Below are 24,816 nucleotides of genomic sequence, written 5' to 3'. Positions count from 1 at the left end.
ACATCTATGGAAGTTATTCCCTGACATTGTTGACCTCTTGATTTACACTCATTGATTTAAAGAAATGAGCAGAGACCCCAGAGACAGTGAACGCATCGTGCTGCCCTCTGTTTCACCGAAGCGGCTTTTTTCATCACTCCTAACGAGCCTCGAGGGGTCATCGTTAATCAAATACAGGTCCTGCAATATGGGGAGGGTTTGATTTATTCAAAAGGAAATTAAATTGGGTTCTTAATTATTAAGCATGTTCTGATGGATTTCTACTGGTGCTGCATGAGGAAGGAGGGAATAGAGATGGACTTTTTGCACTGAAGCATCATTTAGCAAACATTATTGATGCTGAACAGGGCTGTAATTTATACATCTATGAATCAGTACTTTGGCTGTCCTTCAACGCATGCGCAATTTGTTACAGATTTACTTATATAGATAGTTGATACAACAAGAAATATTAAAGGGATTGAAACTAACGAATGGTGGAATCTCTGATAGTTTACACATTGATATAATCCCACTGAATCAGTCAATATATTATATTTAAGGCTGCATTCGACAACTATTTTCTACATTTACCTTGTCTTTGAAATGTCCAAATGAATATGGCCTCTGAATATCATGTTTTATTTGACTCCAACATCTAATGCGTTTTATCACCTATCTCAAAGAAGAACAGCAATGACTGAGACAACAGTGTACATTGAAACTAGCAAATGTCTAGCATTTTAGGAACTAAACACAAAACATTTATGGCGCATTTCCACTGCAGCGCATAGCACGGTTTAAGAGTGCGGTGTCAAACCCGGCCCGTTTTTGGTTGCGTTTCCACTAGGGGTCGTTCCGGCTAACGAGTACTTTTTCACCGTTTTTCTGGCCCTCCAAAATCGTGGTTCTTTCCGGGCCAACAACCGGGCTGAGTCGGGCTGAGTATGCTAAACTAGAGAGAATCGCTGGCAAGGGGGCTACAACTACAACAAGATGAACAGATTTGACCGTGATTTAATTGTAATACACGTTTCAAAATGATGCCGAAGTAACAACACACTGATACCGGTTAGTAACAACCATGAATTAATGCTTTGACAAGTCTGCAGACAGACGGCAGGCGAAAAACCCTTTAAAATGCGTGTTTTCTGAATGGAGCTTGGCTAAGCTAACGTTATATATGCTCCGACCGTCCACACTCACAACAACGGCCTACAGACATAAATAAACCAGCGACTGTATTCTCCATGACACAGGCTGTGAGCTCTGAGGGCTAACAGCTAACGGCTGTGTTGTTTTTGTGGTTCGCATTGAAGATGATGTCACGGCTCCGCCTACACTGCGTTACTATAGTAACTGCCCCAGCTACTAAACTGTAATGGAAACACAGCATAAAGTGAGCCAGGCCTAACTATGCCGTACTAAGCCGAGCGAGGCCCTGCAGTGGAAATCCGCCATTAGTTGATAATCGAAATAGTTGCTGATTGATTTTCTTTTCATTGACTTATTTGTAAATTGACTCATCATTTCAACTGTAAACCCATCAGTAAATAAAGCAGAAAGCAGCGAATCCCAAAGGTAAATTCATCGATTAGTTGTTTGACTCAAGATTTGTTAACAACTACTTTTGACTATTTAAATATTTGAGATTTAAAGCAAAACATAAAGAACAAAACATCCAGAGAAAGTAGGATTTCGTCAGGGTGACGTCATCATGGGTCATCATTCAAGGTGAGCGTTTTATTACATTTTTTTGAAGAAGGATGCATCCACTTACCCCAGATTCTCCAAGGTCACAGGAGGACACGATGCCTCACGTACTGTAGTGTGAAAATCTGTCATGTAATTTATCATATTCCACCCCTGCTCCCCCGTCTCAGGTGAAGTGTCGCCTCATTTGTTTCTCAAGAGCTGGGACAAATTGGCTTCATATAAAAATGGGTCACTCTATGTGGGGGTTAGCAACGTTGATGTTCTCTAATATATATCTATTTCAATATAATATTATGTCTATATTTCTGTTGCTGTATCGGTCTTTCATAGAACATGTTAACGTATCAAGAACATTTTATATCGTGTATCCTTTATGGTACATGTCTTTTCTAATGTATATCTCTATCTCTCCATCCATCCATCCATCTACCTACCTACCTACCTACCTACCTACCTACCTACCTACCTACCTACCTACCTACCTACCTACCTACCTACCTACCTACCTACCTACCTACCTACCTACCTACCTACCTACCTACCTACCTACCTACCTACCTACCTACCTACCTACCTACCTACCTACCTACCTACCTACCTACCTATATGTATGTTGTTTGGTTTGATAAAGTAGACAGGCAGCAACGCCAACAACCTGGTTTCAATGGAGTTTGCTGCAGGAAAGGTGACCTTGACTTAGCGTGGACGAGAGTTAGGGATAAATATAGTAATGAAAGCAGAAGTAGGATCAGATAAACAGAAAATAAAAAGGGTTGTTTGTGTTTGTGCTCTCCAGGGTAACAGAGGGACGTTCTCCAGACGCAGCCGCCTGAAGAGGTCTGACGGCAGCACCACCTCCACCAGCTTCATCCTCAGACAGGTAGGAAACTCACCTGAACAGCAGGGGGCGCTACGCAGCCTGGGGTTTATCTGAGCATTATGAACTGTGAACATCGGAGAAGAATTAGCTCAGATAGCCTCTTTTCACCCTCTGTCTGAAACCAGAGCCCAGTCTGCTCTGATTGGTTAGCTGGCCGGCTCTTTTGTAGAAACTGTGGAACTAGTTATGTTCTTCTATTCTCTGCACACGTCACGGAAATGCACCACCATTTTTAGCAAAACTCTTATTAGTTTACTGACAGTTAAAACTTTTGTATTTGGTTATTTAATGTGATTTTAAAGACATTTAAAGACTGTGGAAAGACGTGTCAATGATCAGTTTATATTGATTACGGTATAAATGTTAAAATGTACGGCTGCAATAAGAATCCAAGGATCAACCAAGGCTCTGGGAGCTCTGGTTTTGTAGATCTCTTGTGTGTTGATGTTTCCAATCTTTGATATTTTCTACTGGAGCAGCAGAATCTGGGAAAGGCTGCGATGAAATGTATCCATTAGTATAAAAAGTAGAGATGTCCCGATCCAATCACGTGATCGGGGATCGGAGCCGATCACGTGATTTTCAAAAGATCGGAATCGGGAGAAAAAAATCGGGGATCGGGAAATCTTTTTTTTTTTTAAATGTAATGTTACAAAATGACCATGTTCACGTCTTAAAGTCATCCTGAGGACTTAGTTTTGGTTTAAAATTACACAACATGATGTATGTGTTGCTTTCTTTGGGCTTGTTTTCAGACCTGCTTATTCCTCTGAAAGCTGGCAACAGAGTGGGCGCAGTGTCTAATAGTAGCAGCAAGCTAACGAGAGGCTACGTCCAGCTGGTGACTCGGGAGTCGGGACGGAGAAAATGTCAGGAGTTTGGAAGTATTATAAAATTGAAAGCGAAGGCAGTGTAACAGCCAGATGCAATGTTTGCAAGAAGGAGGTTCCGCGTGGTGGAAAGAACAGAGCTACGTTCAACACGACCAATCTAACACGCCACCTGAGAAACAAACACCAACAACAACACGGCGAGTACACAGCGGCCACTCGGGTAACGGCACTGACACAACCGACACTTTCAGAGGCTTTTAAAAGGAAAGAGAAACTGCCCCAGAACAGAGAAAAGGCCAAAGAATAACAGCCAAGATAGCTGAATTCATCGCGTTGGATGACCAGCTGTTATCTGTTACCTTTTTCTCTCTTAATGCATTGCATAAAGATCGGATCGGGAAAAATCGGTATCGGCAGATTGTCAAAATCAAATGATCGGAATCGGATCGGAGCAAAAAAAGGTGATCGGGACATCCCTAATAAAAAGGCATGATTGTTTGTGTCCTACACAATTTGGGACTTCCTTTTTAAAGGTCTTTGGTGATATTCCTCGTTGTCTTCTTGTAGAGACCTCAGAAAGGGATTTTTCTGTGTGTCTGAACTCATTTAACGCACAAGCTTTTAGTTTCACGCATAAAAGTTTTATTCTCAAGTGACGACTGAATTAACCCTTAGATCAGGTTCAGGTTATTTATGTGTACCCGTAGGTCGATTCTGTGTGCAGAGAAAAAGACAAGGGTTCATCCTGACACTAAAAACAAACAAAAACACATCTCTAATAAAAGGACTAGTAAAAGTACAAGTACACCCCGCTCAACCAAATCTCAAAAGATTTAAAAAACATTTTAAGAAGGAAAACACTAGTACGAACATGGACATTCCAAATTCACAATTAAATAAATAAATAAGAATAGGCATCTGTGTGACGCTCCTATGATGTGTTGATGTGTGCAACAGCTGCTGGGATAAAACTGTTTTTATACCGCTTCGTTCTACTCTCCTCCGGCCCGACGGAAGAAGCTTGACTTCTGAGTGCAGAGGGAGGGAGTCATCGTCTGGAGAACCGCTGTAACTGCCTGAGGCACAGGGTCTCCAGGTTTAGCTGTGGCTCACAAACTACAATTTCTTAAAATTAGAATGGCTTGATATCCAAAACATGTCGTTTGAGGAATAGCTGGAATATGAAATGATAAAAAAATGTAATTACAAAGATACTTAAGAAAGCCACCTCGCCGGGTCAAAAGAGACCCACTTATGGAAGCTTGGGGTAGTAATACAAAAAATACAATTTCTTAAAATGTACAAAATGTAAAATTAGAATGGCATGATATCCAAAACATGTCGTTTGAGGAATAGTTGGAATATGAAATGATAAAAAAATGGAATTACAAAGATACTTCAAGAAAACCACCTCACCTGCATCTAAGGGTTAAAGGCCTCAGTGGCCAAGCCTGACGCGTTTGGCCTCTCTTGTATTTAGGAAATCAATGTCTTCGATTTGTTTCCTCCTAGGAATTCAGCCAACTCTGCTGCTCAAGAGCCGTCTATCACACATGTAGAATTCATGAGCTTGTGCCACTGTAAGACAAATTCAAAAAGGTTTCCTGTATGAGGTCCCTTCTGTAGTTCATAATACAGAGAGCGGACACTCTGTACTTTGACATCCTGCTAACATGTAACCAAGGGAACTGAGGCCATTCAGCAGCTCAAGGACAGGCTGTCATTGGCTGCCTTTGTCCGCCTCTCTTTATTTTTCTACTTCTACTAACCTCTTCATACGTTACCTTGAACTGCTGCTTCCTGTGCTCCTTGTGTCTCACAGAGGAGACGCCTTTTCACGAGGTGGTGCCAGCAAAAGAGAAATGGTCAAATCTAATAGCCGGATGTGATTTATTATGGTGTCTTCTGGGGCTTCTGCTTTTGCTTTGTAGGTCAGATTGAGTCCCGGGGTATTGCAGGTCTCCCATAATATCATTTTGTGGTCAATATTCTGGTTGCATCCATGGCTTGCAGCATCCCGTAAATCCTGGGAAACACTTGAAGATAATTTCTTGAAAGAGGACATATTCAGGTTCATATTAGTATTTTCTGCCTCTACTTTTCACCCTCTGTCTCTGTCTGCTCTGATTGGTCAACCGCTTAGAGATGTCCCGCCCCTTAGCATAGGGATGTCGCTATGTTACTGCAGTAAACAAAGGAATACAACTCGTGTTTTCACATAAAGTGTAGGTAAAACTCAACAAACAATCTAAAAAACAACAAAAAAATAACAAATGTAAACACTTATATATTTAAAGGTCACCTATCCTGCTATTTGTAGGCAATAGCATAGATCTCAGATATATACAAATATATTAAAAACATGTCTATGAAGTGTTTTGTTCACCCATTCTAGCCATGCCTCATGTCCCTCTATTTCACTTCCTGTTTCAAAAGTGCTGATTCGGGGATAAAGCTTAAAAAAAAAAAAGGAGGGGTCTGAGCTCATGTGGGACCCGGCAGCTACCGTCTAAACTAAACGCTGCCGTGATGAAACGCCATATCATGGATTATCAAGGATCTGAAACAGTCTGGAGCTCAAAGGCTTTCTCTCTTGCCGGTTACACCACGAGGTGAGTTCCTTTCTACTTCCTGCTTCTTCACACACATGCTCTCCAGTACAGGTTAGCTCTGAGTGTTAGCGATGCTAACGTAAACACCGACCATATTACGTCCAAAACAGTCGGGCATTGTTTCTGATAGCAGCTTTCCGATTGGTCCGTGGGTCCACATTTCAGATATTACGTCATATCGGACGCAAATCTGGATCAGCTCCGTTGTTCCCCGTCTTTAGAGATTTGGGTACGGAGGAAAAGAGAGGGTTTTATTTTCTGACGCTGCGTGAGTTCCCCGACACCCCGGGGACACATGTTGATGGATACAAGACATCAACAAGTGCATTTTGCATGATAGGTCCCCTTTAAAGTTAAATTAAGAGGGGACTAAGATATGTTCTCATTATGTCTTCCAGTTGCTAGCCCTTGCAAGAATGAATAATTAGGACATTTTTACACAAATATCCGACAGGATTAAATAATGGAGTGACGAACATGGACGTAAACTGCAATTTGAAGATAATTTCTTTAAAAGGGTTATATTCTGCTCATTTTCAGGTTCATATTAGCATTTAATGCCTCTACTTTTCACCCTCTGTCTGAAAGCAGAGCCCAGTTTGCTGTGATTGGTCAGCTGCTTAGAGATGTCCCGCCCCTTAGCCTATCATGTACAATGTGTTGGAGCGCTAGCCAATAGGAAAGCAACCTCAAGAAGCCTATAAGGGCCCTTTAACAGATGCATTTAGCTCAGAATAAAAACTCCATGAAGTTTAGGTAAAACAAAAAAAACAACAAAGAAATAACACCATATAATAAAAAATGTGAACTCTAATATATTTAAAGTTAAATAAAGCTGATTATAAGGCATTGCTTGGCAGAGGGGACTACAGTATGTTCTCATTATGTCTTCCAGTTGCTAGCCCTTGCAAATGGACTAATTATGACATTTTTACACAAAAGTCCAAAAGGATTAAATAATGAAGTGACGAACATGGACGTAAACTGCAATTTGACGAGTTGGCAGAGGCGTTGATTATATTTTTGAAGCACTTTGACTAAACCTGTTTAGTAAAGACAGGATAACTACAGAGCAGATGATTATGACAGAATAGTACAGTGCGTCAGTTATACATGTCTTTGTGTTTTAATTACACACTGTGTGTTCAACTTGTTGACATCTCCAATTAACCGTTGAATGCCGACAACATGACAGAAAAACGGATTCATCATGTGGCTCACAGGAAGGAACAACAACATATAACCAGCTAGGGGAGCAATGGATTACATGTAACGGGAGGGATGACTAGCAGCATTACCGTGTTAGTAAAGACCTAAACACATCATATAGTGTGTGTGTAAAGCAGTGGTTCCCAAACGGTGTGCCGTGGGGCAAGTCCGGGTGTGCCGTGGGATTTTGTGACAACCATATGTTATTATTGCAATTATACTACCCAAAAATAATTATTTTTTAATTTACTATATCAGTACTTAGTAATCTGTGCGACTTGCGCGTCCACATCTCCACGTGCAGTGCTGCATACACATGGCTGAGTCAGCGATAACTCTCGAGGGGTGGAGGTATGCCCATTATTTTTGAGTTCATCCGAAGAATAGACAGGAATGTGACGGTGAGGTGCAAACTGTGTCCAGGCCAGAAGCTGTTATCCACTGCTGTAAACACCACGTCAGACCTCAACAAGAACCTGCAAAGAACACGTGCTAAGGTGGAGCTACCGCACACGCTATTTGTTGTTTGTTTATATCACAGTCTGTTCTTCTTCTCTGTCTTCCGGTTGTTGCCTGTTTTGAATGACGAATACACACTACCGCCGCCTGCTGGTAAGGAGAGTTATTGCCACTCACGCATGCGCAGTTCGTACGTGCTCGGCTGAAGTCTTTGCGGTGTCTGGCTCCAGTGCAACACATGGCCAACACGCAGGAGAACACGCCGACGCAACAGCGTGAGCAGAGATAGACTGCGCAAAATATACAGATAGTAGGAGACAGAGAACAGCCATGGTCAGATAGGAAAACGAGTAAAGTAACGAGTTACTTTATGTAGAGAGTAACGAAGTAGTGTAATATATTACTTTTTTTTAAAGTAATATGTAATATATTACTTTTTTTTTAGTAACGACCCCATCTCTGCTGAAATGTTACATTTATAATTTGTAGTTCAGGACCATGGACAATGCAGCTTCCTTGCATTGACCGTTGACAGTTCCTTTGTCTCATGTTTAATGTTGTGACCTGTCTGGTTTAAATGAGTGTGTTGCTGCTTTGATGAAGCCTAATTTGATACAGTTTCAAATTAATTTCTGAAATATTTCGTTAATAAATATTTCATGAGTAATATAGTTGTCTTTGTCACATTTTATTTGGCATTAGTAAATAATTATGCACATTTACAGATATTTTACATGATATGAGTGATAACACGTGTTAAAATAGCCCTTATAACTTATAAGGGCTATTTTGCACAATAGGTGTGCCTTGAGATTTTTACTTGTCCTCTGGTGTGCCTTGGGCACAAAAAGTTTGGGAACCACTGGTGTAAAGGATCATATGTTCTCTCCTCTCTGTCAGCTGTTCTGTTCTGGAGGATAATACTTTACGTGTGAGTCTATACGTCTACTGCCTGGATCTGCTTTATGGTTTTCACCTTCTTTGCTTCATTTGTTCTGTTTCTAATTCAGCAGGTGAACCTACAGTGTAGGCGCTTTCACACCGCAGTACTTTTCCCACAAAGGTTAATCAGAACTTAGTGCATGAGAACTCTTTAGTTCTCATGAACTAAGAGCAGATCGCGTTCACACCGGAATAAGTCCCAGAGGGAGGATTAGGCAAATGAAGCTGCTGACGTCACTTCTTCTTCTTCTGCTTTGGGTTTACTGGCAGGCCGCAAACCACTTCACGGCGTATACTGCCGCCCGAAGTCCCCGGCCGGAAGTCCCCGGAGTTGGGGACTGGCTTCAGTAGAAGCTGCTGGGAGTCCCAGCAGCTTCTACTGAAGCCTTCCGAGTAAATCGCCAGAACACCGACACCTCCTCATCTCCACCGCTCCCATGTTCTCTTTTGTGTTGCCATAAGTTAGTCTCTCTGCGTTTGTGCACTGGGCTAATGCTAATAATGCTAATAATGCTAATGCGAGGATAATAAAATGGCGGCTTCACAAAACCTTTTGGGAGTTTTACGGGGCGTGGTTTGCAATCCGCCCAGCCAATCAGAAATAGGAACCTTTTTCTCCCACGAAAGTACCTGGGCTGAAGTCGAGTAGTCCATTTAGCTTAGGAACCTTCCTAACGGAGTGAAATGACCCGGAAGTCCCTCAGTGGCAGCCATGATAAGTGCCGTTCGAATTCTCTAGATGAAAGGAAAGGAGGTTTCAAACTTCCTTTATAACCTCCTTTAGCTTAGGAACCACTGGACCTCCCTAACCGACAGGAGAGGAGAAAATGCTGCCCCACAATGCCTTGCAGCCGCAGCATTTGCCGTCACTCAACAGTCGGCCGTTCACGGAAACAACCGGTTATGACCGATAAATGATATCATGAAAGTTACGGTGCTTATTAAGCTTGTGGTAAGTTGCCAAAGTGCTTTGTTTTGAACGTTCATCAGTATTATAATCAAAGAGAGAAATATGAACGTTAGTTTTCACTGAAATTATCAAATAAAGTCAACATTTCAGTCTTCACTGAGCTGTGTGGGGTTTGTTCAACTTTTAAAAGATGTTTGAATGGTGATATATACAGTGATAGATGGTAAGGACTAACGTTTATAATAAATACATTTGTATTAATTTTAAGATATTTTCATACAATCATACGTATTGGGATCATTAGTATTAATGTGGACCGGAGGGAGAGGGTGACGAGCATACATTTCACTTTCCTTTTTTATTTCAATTCCAATATTGGAACGGCACTTATCATGGCTGCCACAGAGGGACTTCTGGGTCATTTCACTCCTTTAGGAAGGTTCCTAAGCTAAATGGACTATTCGGCTGCAGCCTCGGATTCTCTAAAGTACCGCAGTCTCTTCTCCTAAGTCCTTTTGAATTCTCCTATCCACTATCCTTTAACCCCGTGACGTTTCACTCAGAGGTCAAGGAACAGACGATAGGGATAGACGTTAGGAGCTGATTTTTGGATTATCCGACGCAACCCTGCTCTCTAGAAGGGACTGAAAAGCGGGTGAAAAGGTTCCGGCTCTTTTTGGTGTGAACGCAGCATTTCGGAACTAAAGTGGGGAAAGTACTGCGGTGTGAACACGCCTATTATGTTCATGAAATAGTGTGTGTGAGCTTAACTGTGTGTGTTAAACTAAAACGGAGCATTTTCTGTCGGCTCAGATTTAATTTCTGCTTTTTTAAACTGTGTGTTTCAGTGTTGGCGTATCGGCTGAATCTGCTTCATGAAAGACGGGTTTAACTATAAATACAATCTTTTTGATCCTAAATATCTTTTCTTTTCTAAGGTCACATTGTTCTGTTGTCTTATTTAATACATAAGTAAATAAACATCTTCTCGATATAACTTATGTATTCATTTGCTTTGCATTTGATATTGAGATAATCCAAAAGTAGCAGAAAGTAGTCGGGTTACTTTTATATTGCGATGCTCAGATTAGGCTACTGATTTCACAGGTAACTAATGATTGTAACATATTACATTTGTTTAAAGTAACCCTGCCAACCCTTCATATAAACACAAACACATATCAGATGTGAAGGCAGCAGCCACCAAATGAGGAGTGAGGTATGGAGCACTTCCAGTCTCTTGCTCACTCAGTGTCTTCTTCACTCGGTCTCAGATATCTTTCACACCCCCGCTGTGTTTGTGTCACCGTGTGATCGTCATCAGGTGAGAAAAGGAGCGCTTTGATTCCCTCGTGTATCCATGGCAACGGCAGTCCTTCAACAACATGGGTCAAGCCCAGAAGGTTGATTAGCAAACTGCTCTTCCTCTTCTTCCTCCTCTTCTTCTTCCTCCTGCTCCTCCTCCTCCTCCTCCTCCTCCTCCTCCTCCTCCTCCTCCTCCTCCTCCTCCTCCTCGCTTTCTTTTGCAATAAATGCTGACAAGAAAGAAGATTGCAGCCTTTAAAGACAAGTTGTATCAGATTAATTCTCCAGAAGGTTTGGATAACGTACTAATACTTTGGACTAATTGAAATATTAAAAAGACACATTAAAGGTGGGGTAGGTAACTTTGGAGAAACCAGCTCGAGTGCGCTAGAATTTGAAAATACACAACCGGAGAAAATCTGCCACTTCCTCTCAGACTTCCTCACAGAGCCCCTCCTCCAACACCCACGAACGTGCACATGACCAATGAGGGCACGAGGTAAGTCTGTGCCCAGATGGAAGGCTGACAGGCAGGTAGGCCACCCAGTTACTTTAGCCGGCTCAGATGATTGGTCGTGCTTTTTACAGCGCCACGGCTTCCACTGACGATGTTTTGTTATGGATTTTTTCTTCAGATATTCATTGCTATCGGGATGTTGAGAGCATTCCATGGAATATGACAACAAGCGTATCTCGAGCCGGTTTCTCAAACTTACCTACCCCACCTTTAAGCTGATGTTCAGGTGTATATCAGTATGTAGTGTCTCTACTTTAAAGAGTCCTCTCCTGCTGGTGTTCAAGTGTATATCAGTATGTAGTGTCTCTTCTTTAAAGAGTCCTCTCCTGCTGATGTTCAGGTGTATATCAGTATGTAGTGTCTCTACTTTAAAGAGTCCTCTCCTGCTGATGTCCAGGTGTATATCAGTATGTAGTGTCTCTACTTTAAAGAGTCCTCTCCTGCTGATGTTCAAGTTTATGTCAGTATGTAGTGTCTCTACTTTAAAGAGTCCTCTCCTGCTGATGTCCAGGTGTATATCAGTATGTAGTGTCTCTACTTTAAAGAGTCCTCTCCTGCTGATGTCCAGGTGTATATCAGTATGTAGTGTCTCTACTTTAAAGAGTCCTCTCCTGCTGATGTTCAGGTTTATGTCAGTATGTAGTGTCTCTACTTTAAAGAGTCCTCTCCTGCTGATGTTCAGGTTTATATCAGTATGTAGTGTCTCTACTTTAAAGAGTCCTCTCCTGCTGATGTTCAGATGTATATCAGTATGTAGTGTCTCTACTTTAAAGAGTCCTCTCCTGCTGATGTTCAGGTGTATATCAGTATGTAGTGTCTCTACTTTAAAGAGTCCTCTCCTGCTGATGTTCAGGTGTATATCAGTATGTAGTGTCTCTACTTTAAAGAGTCCTCTCCTGCTGATGTTCAGGTGTATATCAGTATGTAGTGTCTCTACTTTAAAGAGTCCTCTCCTGCTGATGTTCAGGTGTATATCAGTATGTAGTGTCTCTACTTTAAAGAGTCATCTCCTGCTGATGTTCAGGTGTATATCAGTATGTAGTGTCTCTACTTTAAAGAGTCCTCTCCTGCTGATGTTTAGGTTTATATCAGTATGTAGTGTCTCTACTTTAAAGAGTCCTCTCCTGCTGATGTTCAGGTGTATATCAGTATGTAGTGTCTCTACTTTAAAGAGTCCTCTCCTTGCTGATGTCCAGGTGTATATCAGTATGTAGTGTCTCTACTTTAAAGAGTCCTCTCCTGCTGATGTTCAGGTTTATATCAGTATGTAGTGTCTCTACTTTAAAGAGTCCTCTTCTGCTGATGTCCAGGTGTATATCAGTATGTAGTGTCTCTACTTTAAAGAGTCCTCTCCTGCTGATGTCCAGGTGTATATCAGTATGTAGTGTCTCTACTTTAAAGAGTCCTCTCCTGCTGATGTCCAGGTGTATAACAGTATGTAGTGTCTCTACTTTAAAGAGTCCTCTCCTGCTGATGTTCAGGTTTATGTCAGTATGTAGTGTCTCTACTTTAAAGAGTCCTCTCCTGCTGATGTTCAGGTTTATATCAGTATGTAGTGTCTCTACTTTAAAGAGTCCTCTCCTGCTGATGTTCAGATGTATATCAGTATGTAGTGTCTCTACTTTAAAGAGTCCTCTCCTGCTGATGTTCAGGTGTATATCAGTATGTAGTGTCTCTACTTTAAAGAGTCCTCTCCTGCTGATGTTCAGGTGTATATCAGTATGTAGTGTCTCTACTTTAAAGAGTCCTCTCCTGCTGATGTTCAGGTGTATATCAGTATGTAGTGTCTCTACTTTAAAGAGTCCTCTCATGCTGATGTTCAGGTGTATATCAGTATGTAGTGTCTCTACTTTAAAGAGTCCTCTCCTGCTGATGTTCAGGTGTATATCAGTATGTAGTGTCTCTACTTTAAAGAGTCCTCTCCTGCTGGTGTTCAGGTGTATATCAGTATGTAGTGTCTCTACTTTAAAGAGTCCTCTCCTGCTGATGTTCAGGTGTATATCAGTATGTAGTGTCTCTACTTTAAAGAGTCCTCTCCTGCTGATGTTCGGGTGTATATCAGTATGTGGTGTCTCTACTTTAAAGAGTCCTCTCCTGATGATGTTCAGGTGTATATCAGTATGTAGTGTCTCTACTTTTTTTCTCACACTGCTTGTGCTGCAGCACCTCTTTTCACCCCCTGTCTGAAACCAGAGCCCAGTCTGCTCTGATTGGTTAGCTGGCCGGCTCTGTTATGACACTTAGGCTAAGGGGCGGGACATCTCTGTCACCTGCAATGTGTTGGAGTGCTAGCCAATAGAAGTGTGGCTGTTACATAGTGATGTCAATATGGAGGGAACTTTGGGATTTGGGCTTTTTCAGACCATTGACATGCACACAAACCTGTCTTACCTCAGGAAAGGGAAACCCCACAGAAGCATAATAACGGAGCCTCTTAAAGCACAGTACTTGAGTTAATGTACTTCTTTACACTTTGCATGATGCTCACAGAAAGATGTGTGTCTGTGTGGTCGGTGGTCGGATGCCTGAACGTTTTACAGGTCAAACTCTAAGCTCCACAGTACCTTAAAGGATGCATGCAGTCCCCATATTTGTGCATTTAGTTATAATCCAGAGCTGCAGCGTTGAAGTGGCACAGAGGATCTGTCTTCACCATATTTGTGTTGAGAGCTAATATACAGCTCTAATCTGAATGCACGCATATGATGGATTCTTCACAGTACAGGTATGGCAAGCCGATTTGGCTTTTATTCATTTCTGGAGGATATCAAAAAATGCATTCTTACTAGTAAGAACCTTGGTTGCTGATTGGCTAATCTACACAAGCTGATCAGCTCATTTTCAGACCGGTTTTTATAGAAATGGATCAAAAAGAGAGAGAATCTTTGTTCCTGAAACTTTCAGAGTCTCTTTCCACAGAGGGGACACATGTTGATGTAGAAGAGACATGAAGAAGAGGGGACACATGTTGATGTAGAAGAGACATGGAGAAGAGGGGACATGTTGATGTAGAAGAGACATGAAGAAGAGGGGACACATGTTGATGTAGAAGAGACATGAAGAAGAGGGGACACATGTTGATGTAGAAGAGACATGGAGAAGAGGGGACACATGTTGATGTAGAAGAGACATGGAGAAGAGGGGGACATGTTGATGTAGAAGAGACATGAAGAAGAGGGGACACATGTTGATGTAGAAGAGACATGAAGAAGAGGGGACACATGTTGATGTAGAAGAGACATGGAGAAGAGGGGACACATGTTGATGTAGAAGAGACATGAAGAAGAGGGGACACATGTTGATGTAGAAGAGACATGAAGAAGAGGGGACACATGTTGATGTAGAAGAGACATGGAGAAGAGGGGACACATGTTGATGTAGAAGAGACATGGAGAAGAGGGGACACATGTTGATGTAGAAGAGACATGAAGAAGAGGGGACACATGTTGATGTAGAAGAGACATGGAGAAGAGGGGACACATGTTGATGTAGTAGAGACATGAAGAAGAGGGGACACATGTTGATGTAGAAGAGACATGGAGAAGAGGGGACACATGTTGATGTAGAAGAGACATGGAGAAGAGGGGACACATGTTGATGTAGAAGAGACATGAAGAAGAGGGGACACATGTTGATGTAGAAGAGACATGGAGAAGAGGGGACACATGTTGATGTAGTAGAGACATGAAGAAGAGGGGACACATGTTGATGTAGTAGAGACATGAAGAAGAGGGGACACATGTTGATGTATAAGGAGGACAGCATGTGCCTTTAAACACCGTGGATTTCAAACTCAATTCGATGAAGCGAAATGAAATGAGATCAATGTGTACCAAAGCAGAAGAAGACGAGCAGGTGGGGACGCTCTGAATAAATCTCTGTGGACATCTTGGACAGAAAACACACGATATCAAGGTCATTCTTCTCAATGTTCCCACATAAAGATATCCTTTCGTTATCCGAATATATGATGTAAAATATAGCATTTATAGGGTTTTATCACCCTTAATGAACATTTTAAATAAACAGTAAATGTAATAATAGATATATTCAATAACTCACAGAGACTTCTGATGAGTGTTTCTGGGAGATTTGACCCGTATTACTGCAGCTGGCTTCACAACACACGACCTACAACAGAACATTGGCAGTATGTTTGATAACCATGTTACAGCCTGGCTCTTTCTCTTATAATTAGAGATGTCCCGATCCGATCACGTGATCGGGGATCGGAGCCGATCACGTGATTTTCAAAAAATCGGGGATCGGGATTTTTTTTTTTTTTTTATAAAATATATTTTTTTAATTTAATGTTACAAAACAAAAATGACCATGTTCACGTCTTAACGTCATCCTGAGGACTTAGTTTTGGTTTAAAATTACACAACATCATGTATGAGTTGCTTTCTTTGGGCTTGTTTTCAGACCTGGTTGCTTATTCCTCTCTAATCTGGCAACAGAGTGGGCGCAGTGTCTGATAGTAGCAGCAAGCTAACGAGAGGTTATTGATGCAGGTTTGAAAATACATCGAAAGGCAATATAGAAAACCCATCACGTTTTTTTTTCTAGAACTACAAAAGACTTCATAAGGAGGAAACCCGCTTCCCTTTGACCCCGCAGGTGCATATGATTTACTGAAACCTGTGCACATGTAGTCCCTCTTCAAACCATTTTATCTCGCCTTTAGAAATTGTAAATTGAATGTCGTACAGTAACGACTTCTGAGTCTGAGCAGGAAATCATTTTGAGTTGTCGCCGTAATGCAGCGGTGAACTGAAGACCTCGTCGCCGTCTGTTATATCAGAAGTCTGAAGTGAGCCCGCTTTCACGTCCTGCGTCACCTCGCTTAATCCCCCTCTGTCTGAAAGGCAAAGGAGGAATTTAACGCCTGCAGATTTTTAATAACGTCTCATTTGGTGATGGCTTTTCCCCAGAAATTAAACGTCCTTTCAGAATCACTACTCATTTAACACGGACGTCTTTTAAAGTCAGATGTTCCGCTGGCTGCAAAGTGATAAGGAAGCAGTTTAATCCTCTTATGTAGGTCGCATGGCTCAACTCTGCAGCCTTTAGTTCATGAGTTACTTAATGCTGCCCAGTCACTGCTTTCATAGCTCACCCTGCACACTCTGCCAGTGTGTCTGTACCCCCTGAAGACCCTCTAAAAAGATGCCTTATGACTTAAAGGTCCCGTGTCATGGCCTTTTCTACGGTTGAGGTCGACTAGAATAGATTTATATTGATCAATGTTCCAAACTCACATTGGTTTCTCACAGCATCTCTGTACAGCAGGGGTGCCCAACATGTTTTGAACCGAGAGCTACTTTTAAAGTTGCCAGTCTGCCGAGATCTACCAGTCCAAATACTGACAGCCTACTACCAGGTAAATACACACTTCTACTTGTATAAAACTAACCTTTGTACGATTAATACCTCATAAAATACTGCAGATCCTTTATCTTACCTCTTTCTAATCTTCACACATACAAGTATTTAACTGAAGTTACACAACAGTGTTGTTGATACAGAGTAGGAGTTTATCCACACGTCACATACTACAGTGGGTAATGTTTTCAAGAAACATTGAACAGTGCTGCCACATATGACACAGGGAAAAAGAAACTACTCTGAACCCTTTCTTTGCCATTATATAAAAATAGTGTTGCTACAAAAGTATAAATTAGGCTTACTAATAAGACGACTCAGATCTGAAGCTACTCAGGAATCTGCTGCCAAAGTGCAATAAAAAGATAACATTAATAGAATCAAACCCTTTTGTTGCATTTTAGTAGATTATCCAAGTTAGTGGAGCTGCACATCTAAAAGCTTTCTTCCCTGAGACAGTCTTAGCACTTGGCACATTTAATAAAACCACAGCATGCGATCTCCGGCAATAAGTACTTTCAATTCTCCGTGAGATCAGGGAGCAGATGATCAGTGGGGCCTTGTTTTTACTGAATGATGTGTTTTTTTATGGGGAATTCAAATATGAGTTTATTTTTAGGATTTTCGGAGACTTTGCACACGTTTTCACAAACATGTTCACGCTAGGAGTACTTCCAGTCGCTTCGTCTTGATCTGTAGATGTGATTTGATGTGTCGTGTGTCTCCCAACTCCTCTCCAAAGTTCAGATACTATATAAAATACTAAAATATAAATAAAACATTAAACAATGACAAAATAACAACCTGAAAGATATGTATTCTATCTACACATTTCGTAATTATCTAATCTCGTGGCCTTATAAAAGTGTTGGCTGAAGTAACGCAGAATATATATATTTTTTAATTGTAAATAATTAGAAACATTATTTATGTGCACAAGTACACACACATAACAAGCTGTCCCGAGTTCCTCCGGCTGCAGTTCCGCAGACGGCCTGTGTGTGGCAGCAGAGCGCTGGGAGCAGAGGGAGGTGAGTAGACGGATTTGACGGATGACGGGAGCGACGGAAATACACCCGAACACATCTGGTACCCCGAACACATCTGGTACTGACACCGCTCCTAAAATACCCTTCTTCGATAAAGCCACGCTCGCATTGCAGATGAGACAGATGGACTTTGAATTGGAATAGATACAGAAATAATCATCCTCCCACTCGGAGTGAAAATTATATATTTTGGGCTTTTTTGCTTCTGCCATAATTGCGGTCGTGTGTGTGTGTGTGTGTGTGCGTGTGTGTGTGTGTGTGTGTGTGTGTGTGTGTGTGTGTGTGTGTGTGTGTGTGTGTGTGTGCGCGTGCGCGGACTGTCACTCCAGTTGACACGGACAACGTTAGCGAACTAGTGCCCACTGCCCACCAGCCACGCCCCGACACATGGGGTCACGCCGGCCAATCACAAAGCTTTGATGCGTTCAAGTGCATTATTCTGGCACAGGAAGATTAACGATAAAACAGAATATTGTTGTTTTATTTTTAGACACATCTCGCGATCGACTGGGAATCTCCGCGATCGATCGACTGGTTGGGCTCCCCTGCTGTATAGTATGTGTATTCACTCTCTGTCCTAAACGGCTTGTTGGAGCTCCTGCCCCCCCGTGAGCCCAGTGCAGGCCGTCTGCAAGACAGGAGGCACAGCGAAACTGTTACGACTGGAGCACACAAAAACTGATAGGACCCAAATGCACGACTCTAGACAAAAGATGATTCAAAAAAAGGTTTTACTGTGATGATAAAACAAGGTAATCCATTCACAAGGTTCAAAACGATCTGGCACTTGGCACAGGGAACACACAGAATATATACAGAAGCAAGGGACTCCACAGGTGCAAACAATAAGGGCGGGGCAGGTAATCAGGTCCGTGGACAAACAGGCAAGGTAGGAATCGAACTACCTGAAATGAGAAATGACAAAGTAAAACAGGAAATGGCAGACACGGACTTAATACTAACAGATCTGACGAGACACAACAGAAACCCAGCCCGAACACACACCCGCAGCCTGGCTGGGAGTTTGTGTGTGTGCTCACACACTAATTCCCAGCCAGAACACACACACATACACACGCACGCACGCACACGCAGCCTGGACTCACGCCGCGTCCCGTCCTCTCAGGGAGGAGTAATCGGCAGAGCTGCAGCTGAGAAAAGATTGATTGTGTGTGTGTGAGGAAGTCCGCGGATTGGTCAATTTGGACCAATCCGCGGACTTAACGTAACGGCTCCGTGGATTAGTCCATTTGGGTATGGGCACGTCACTGTACCCAGGAAGAAAAAGAGAAATGTCCAACGAGGCGTTCTGGGGCAGCAGCCGCAGCACAGACAGGTCTTCTCTGTGTAGAGTTTTACTCGCAGACCGTTCACATGCAGAAAAACCTTCATCGCACAAGGGGACGGGTGATAACCGGAAAAACATGACATGGGACCTGCTGATATTAACAGCCCTTTATGATTATGCATTTTCAAGCTGATCCAAAATAGCTTATGATGTTTTTAAGATGCATAATTGGGGCGCAGTGGTGTCAGCACAGCAGCGGAACATTATGAAAAACTCAAATTGCATGTTTAGTCCAAAAAAAGAACAACCCGCTGACACCACTGCGCCCTAATTCTAAAACTAGGACTCAGCACAAACTGTTTTCTGGAAAATGCGTCATCGTAAATCTGAAAACAGGGCGGGTTTTCTTAGAAACTCTTATCAAATTGGCTGTTTTAGATATGCATGCTTCTCACAGGACAGCGTGCTCCACTTAAGTCATGATTTTACAGAGTGTGGCAGACTGCTGTGGTTTCAGCAGCACACACAGAAAGTAAAGTAGGGTACATTGAATAACTGGTGACCTCATGCACCTGCAGCCTCGTGGTCAGACAGGTGGTACTTTCTATGCCAACTCTGTGGTTACTGATAAACATACTTATAACTTCTTATAACCAACTCACTGTATCGTTATAGTTTCAGCACTCAAAGTAATGAAAGTGCATAATAACAGGGAGGCTGTGGCGCAGTGGACTAATGCGTTGGTGTTCGGAGCACAGGTTCAAACCCCACTGCAGTCAGCATGTCGTTGTGTCCCTGAGACACTTCACCCCAAAGTGCTCCACAGTATTGAGCATGCAAGTCGCTTTGGATAAAAGCGTCTAACAAGTAACATGTAATGTAATGTAATGTAATAACAAGCATTATTACACATTTTCAAGTATGTTATTACGGCTTATAAGGTCAAATATAGTAATACTTCCTATTTGCTGGTCACTCACTGACATGGTATACGTAATGATATTGATTTATCTCAATAAAAGGCAAACAATGATTACTTAAAGTAATTTAACACCAGCATGTAGTGCATTGTATCTTCAGGGTAGGTGAAATTAATAATAATATTTAAATGAAACATGAGAATTATTATACAATACAAACTTAAGCAGTGTACAAAAAATATATTACTGACTTATAAATTATATATAAACAAATAATCGACTTAATTACACATCCTTCTCCCAACAACAAAATTATTAACATGTATATTCTCTGTTTTTTCTGGAGGTATAATATTGCATTATAGAAAGATTATTAAGTGTTAAATCCGTTTGAACTATAATACATTATGATCCTTGCTAAAAGGAATACCAGTGAGTGATCAGAAATTATTAAGTCTTTTGATACTTGACCTTATAAATCTTTCCAAAGTGCTTTATGGTTGATGATGCATCACGTGATCTGAGCAGGTGCAGCTGCAGTAACACAGTCTGTCAGCATAGGGCGCTGTTGCTCTACTTTTCAAAGAGGCTCTAAATATGATGATATTCTGCGGTTTTCGTCTGGATTGGATAAGGACAAATAGTACAATGTGTGTACAAATTTACAATGAATTAAATAGTGTATGTATTTATTGGATTACTTGTTAATTTAACAGCAACAATGGACATTATGTTCTCACCTGTATTCCCCAAACAGGAGTTGCATAGCTCGAGTTTTAAAAATAGATTATAAGCATGCAGGAAAATAATGCATTTTCTATAATACTCATTTTAAATGTCCATCGAGACAGCTTTTATAAAATGTTGGTTGATATAATATATATATTTGTTGTTGTGTTTTCTTCATAGCTCTGTCTTTTTTTCCTTTCACATCGTAGAGTTTTTTTAAATCTCTTTAATGTATTTAAAATGTAAATATGGAGGTTCATTATTTACCTTGGCAACACATACTATGATTAAAGTTCTTAACTCAAAGGGCCACTCAATTACTGAAGCTTTCAGCTGTATATTAGTTTATTTTAAAGGTCACCTATCGTGCTATTTCTAGGCAATAGCATAGATCATCTCAGATATATCAAAACATATACAAAATATGTCTATGAAGTGTTTTGCTCAAAATACCAAACAGATCCCCCATTCTAGCCATGCCTCGTATCCCTCTATTTCACTTCCTGTTTCTAAAGTGCTGATTTGGAGATAAAGCTATAAAGAGGAGGGGGCTGAGCTCATGCGGGACCCGGCAGCTACCGTCTAAACTAAATGCTGCCGTGATGAAACACCATATCATGGATTATCAAGGATCTGAAACAGTCTGGAGCTCAAAGGCTTTCTCTCTTGCCGGTTACACCACAAGGTGAGTTCCTTTCTACTTCCTGCTTCTTCACACACATGCTCTCCAGTACAGGTTAGCTCTGAGTGTTAGCGATGCTAATGTAAACACCGACCATATTACGTCCAAAACAGTCGGGCGTTGTTTCTGATAGCAACGTCTCTGATTGGGCCGTGGGTCCACATTTCAGATGTTACGTCATATCGGACGCACATCTGGATCAGCTCCGTTGTTCCCCGTTTTTAGAGATGTGGGTACGGAGGAAAAGAGAGAGGGGTTTATTTTCTGACGCTGCGTGAGTTCCCCGACACACCGGGGACACATGTTGATGTATACAAGACATCAAAATGTTTGCATCATAGGTCCCCTTTAAGTTAATATTTTGTCATGTCGGGGAACAAATCATTAGGAGTCTTGGTCAGGATTCGTAAAATATCCTGTGAACGCTTTCATCAGGGACTTTTCTCACGAGGCGTCAAACCCCAGATTTAATTGTTTTTATTTTATTGATTTCCAATACGATCAGTTACAGTTGTAAGATACATATCCATTTGATGTAAAGACATGAACACTTGGCAGAGCCTCAGGTCCTCTGTTGGATTGGATGTGTTCATCATAGAACAGTCTTTGCACATCGTTGTTCATTTGGAAAGAATAATAGCGACGGCTCACGATGTGGATTGATCATTTTTGCACCTTTGTTCTGATTGTTTGAAGAGGATCTGTAAGCAACGCACGTTTACTTATAGCGAGGCAATTCAAAGTGCTTTACAGCAAAACACATTAAAAAAGTAATTAAACAGAACAGAACGGACACAACCTAAAAAAACAATAATAATAATAATAATAATACATTAAATAAATAAATATTAAGAATATTAAAAATAAAAAGACCAATTTAAAAGGGTTTTCGCAAATAAAATAAATAGATTCAATATAAATAAAAACCTAGGAAACGTATTAAATAAATAAATACATAAATAAAACAATACAAACAAATGATGGAGATGAATAGACCAATTTAAAAAGACATTTTAAAATGATAATTAAAAAAGAATTTAAAATCGTCCATATTGCAATTTTGATAAAAAAATTTTTTTTTAATATATGATTTATTTGTGACATTGTCGAACACAGAAAGCATACACACACACATAGACCCTCACACGTACAATAAAGGGAGCAAAAGAAACCACTCTACCAACAACAATACCAACAAACAAACAAATAGACCTTAACCACAAAAAATAACATTGAGATAACATTTTTGCAGCAATACACACTGTTTTTGCTGCTTACCGCTGCTCTCAGACACACACACACACACACACACACACACACACACACACACACACACACACACACACACACACACACACACACACACACACACACACACACACACACACACACACACACACACACACACACACACCTCCACCTCCCCATGTGCCCCCTTCCTTATTCACAGCCGGCGTCGGCCAATCAGCAGGCTGCCTTTGCTCCTCTGTCACCAGCCAATATGCTGGAGGAAGGCTGATCTGGGAGCTCGGGAAACGATGAAATGCCAGCTCCGCTCTGCCGTACGGTAATGGGAACCAACAGTCGCTGTGCTCGGGGGCAATAAGATCAATTCAGGAGGCATCGGGAAACACGGCAGCTCCACCTTCTCTCCCTCTCCGCTTGCTGCTGCTGCGCTTCCTCCTTCATGTGGAGGGACAGGAGGCTGCTGCTGACTCCCCTCTCCTCCTCTTCCTCATCCATCCTCTCTGGAGCAGGTTGATCTTTTTTGTCCCCACTGCTTCCTGGATTCCCCCTCCTCCATGTATGATAACTTGTACCAGCATGGCTTTGAAGACTCTGAGGCGGTGAGTGGATCAGAGGGGCGCCTGACACGTGTTTAGAAATCAAATACATGCTTGTCTTTCCTGTTGTGTGGCTGCACGATGCCTCCATAACACCCACAGCTCGCCGAGACTCGAGTGGGCTGCACTCTTCTTCACGGGCGAGTTAGAGACACTATTGGGGGGGAAGGGTGTGAGCATGAGTGTGTGTATGTGTCCACAATCAACCAAGTGTGCCGTTTTCTCGCAAGCCAGATGAAGCCTGAATGCGCTCTGCATATGGAGGACTGGATAGTGTGTGTGGGCATGGTGGGGGTTTGAGTCCATAAGAGGGTTTACCAACAAACCGCTACACATGTGATTATCCCACACCGTCCATACGGGGCCGATTGAGAGAGGGATGCGTGCACTGGTGGAGAAATGCCTCGTTTTCCTGTCAATCAGTGGCTTCCAGAGAGGCCAACGTTATTATTGATGGGCATTCGTGGGATACAGATGTGTCGGGGGGGGGGGGGGGGGACATGCTTACAAAGGCAATACATGTAGGGTCTGCGGAGGGGAGGAGGGGGGGGGGGGGGAATCCCGCGGAGTCTGTCAGACCTGTCTGTAACTCCAGCTGACATCCTGCCTGATTAAAGGCGGAGGGCTTGGTCCCACACACCCTGGCGTACCCACAGTGAGAGTGGAGCAGAAGATGTAGGCTAAGCGTGGTGGGCATTATGTGGAACATGTTATACTATCGCTACCGCCATAAGACCGGCTGCTACTCTCAAGCGGCAGGAGGTGTAGGGATGCGTCTTTTCTTTATAACACTGGGAATAAAGATTCTCCCCCATTCAAAGCACATATTCGGGGGTGTAAGGCGTCTATTGTCATGTGTGCATAGCTACAGTGCATGCCTTAGGCCACAGGCTCCTCTAACAGCGCAACACAGATAGAGATAATAATCCAATATCAGCTCGATATGTTTCAGCACAAGCGTGTAGCTGTTGTTCGATGTTCACACGCGGTCACGGTGTTGGCAGCACTACAGGAGACGTCTTTGTCCGCTGCTTTAGGAAGTGAGCTAGCTTTGTTCAGGGAACTCTAAAGCCACGACCTGCTGAATCTGGTGTCCGCAGATTTCCTATAGATGGGTTTTGAACAGGGTCGGTCGGTCGAAAGGAAACCCATACACCGCTGTTATTTAAAAATGTATTGTAGCTTTGTTTGCTAGCCATTTGTTGTAGTAGTGTAACAGTAATCTGATTACTTCTTTAACTTAAAGGGATACAGTTGCCTTCCTCGTTGTATCCTGATTACATCATCCATTGTCCAAACATGTCATCTGTGTGAGAGTTGTGTGAGTCAGACGACGATATGTGCATCAAGTGCTCTGGTAGCTTATTTAAGGACGTTTGTGTTCACTTGTTGATGGTGGACATACAGAGGAATGCTTTTAGCCTTTGAGCTGATAGTTGTGGAGGAAGAGGAGGAGGAGGAGGAAGAAGAGGAGGAAGAGGAAGAGGATGGAGATGGGAGAGCAGAGCGGCGTCTGCTCAGATAAACTGGAGTGTGGCACGATGGACTCAAGACTGG

At 42.0% G+C, this 24,816-nt stretch overlaps 1 protein-coding gene across 1 annotated transcript in view; it reads left to right on the top strand.

Annotated features, from left to right (window-relative positions):
- cacnb4a (calcium channel, voltage-dependent, beta 4a subunit) overlaps nt 1-24,816 on the top strand; it is a 59,492-nt gene that overhangs the window by 1,432 nt on the left and 33,244 nt on the right. The window contains 1 exon segment of the mRNA XM_034110009.1: nt 2,492-2,575. Coding sequence (XP_033965900.1) covers nt 2,492-2,575 — 84 coding nt within the window.

The sequence above is a fragment of the Pseudochaenichthys georgianus genome, chromosome 21, assembly GCF_902827115.2.
Source record: "Pseudochaenichthys georgianus chromosome 21, fPseGeo1.2, whole genome shotgun sequence".
NCBI classification, from domain to species: Eukaryota; Metazoa; Chordata; class Actinopteri; order Perciformes; family Channichthyidae; genus Pseudochaenichthys; species Pseudochaenichthys georgianus.
The sequence above is the reverse complement of the archived record's forward strand: the minus strand, read 5'-3'. Positions and strand labels throughout refer to the sequence as shown.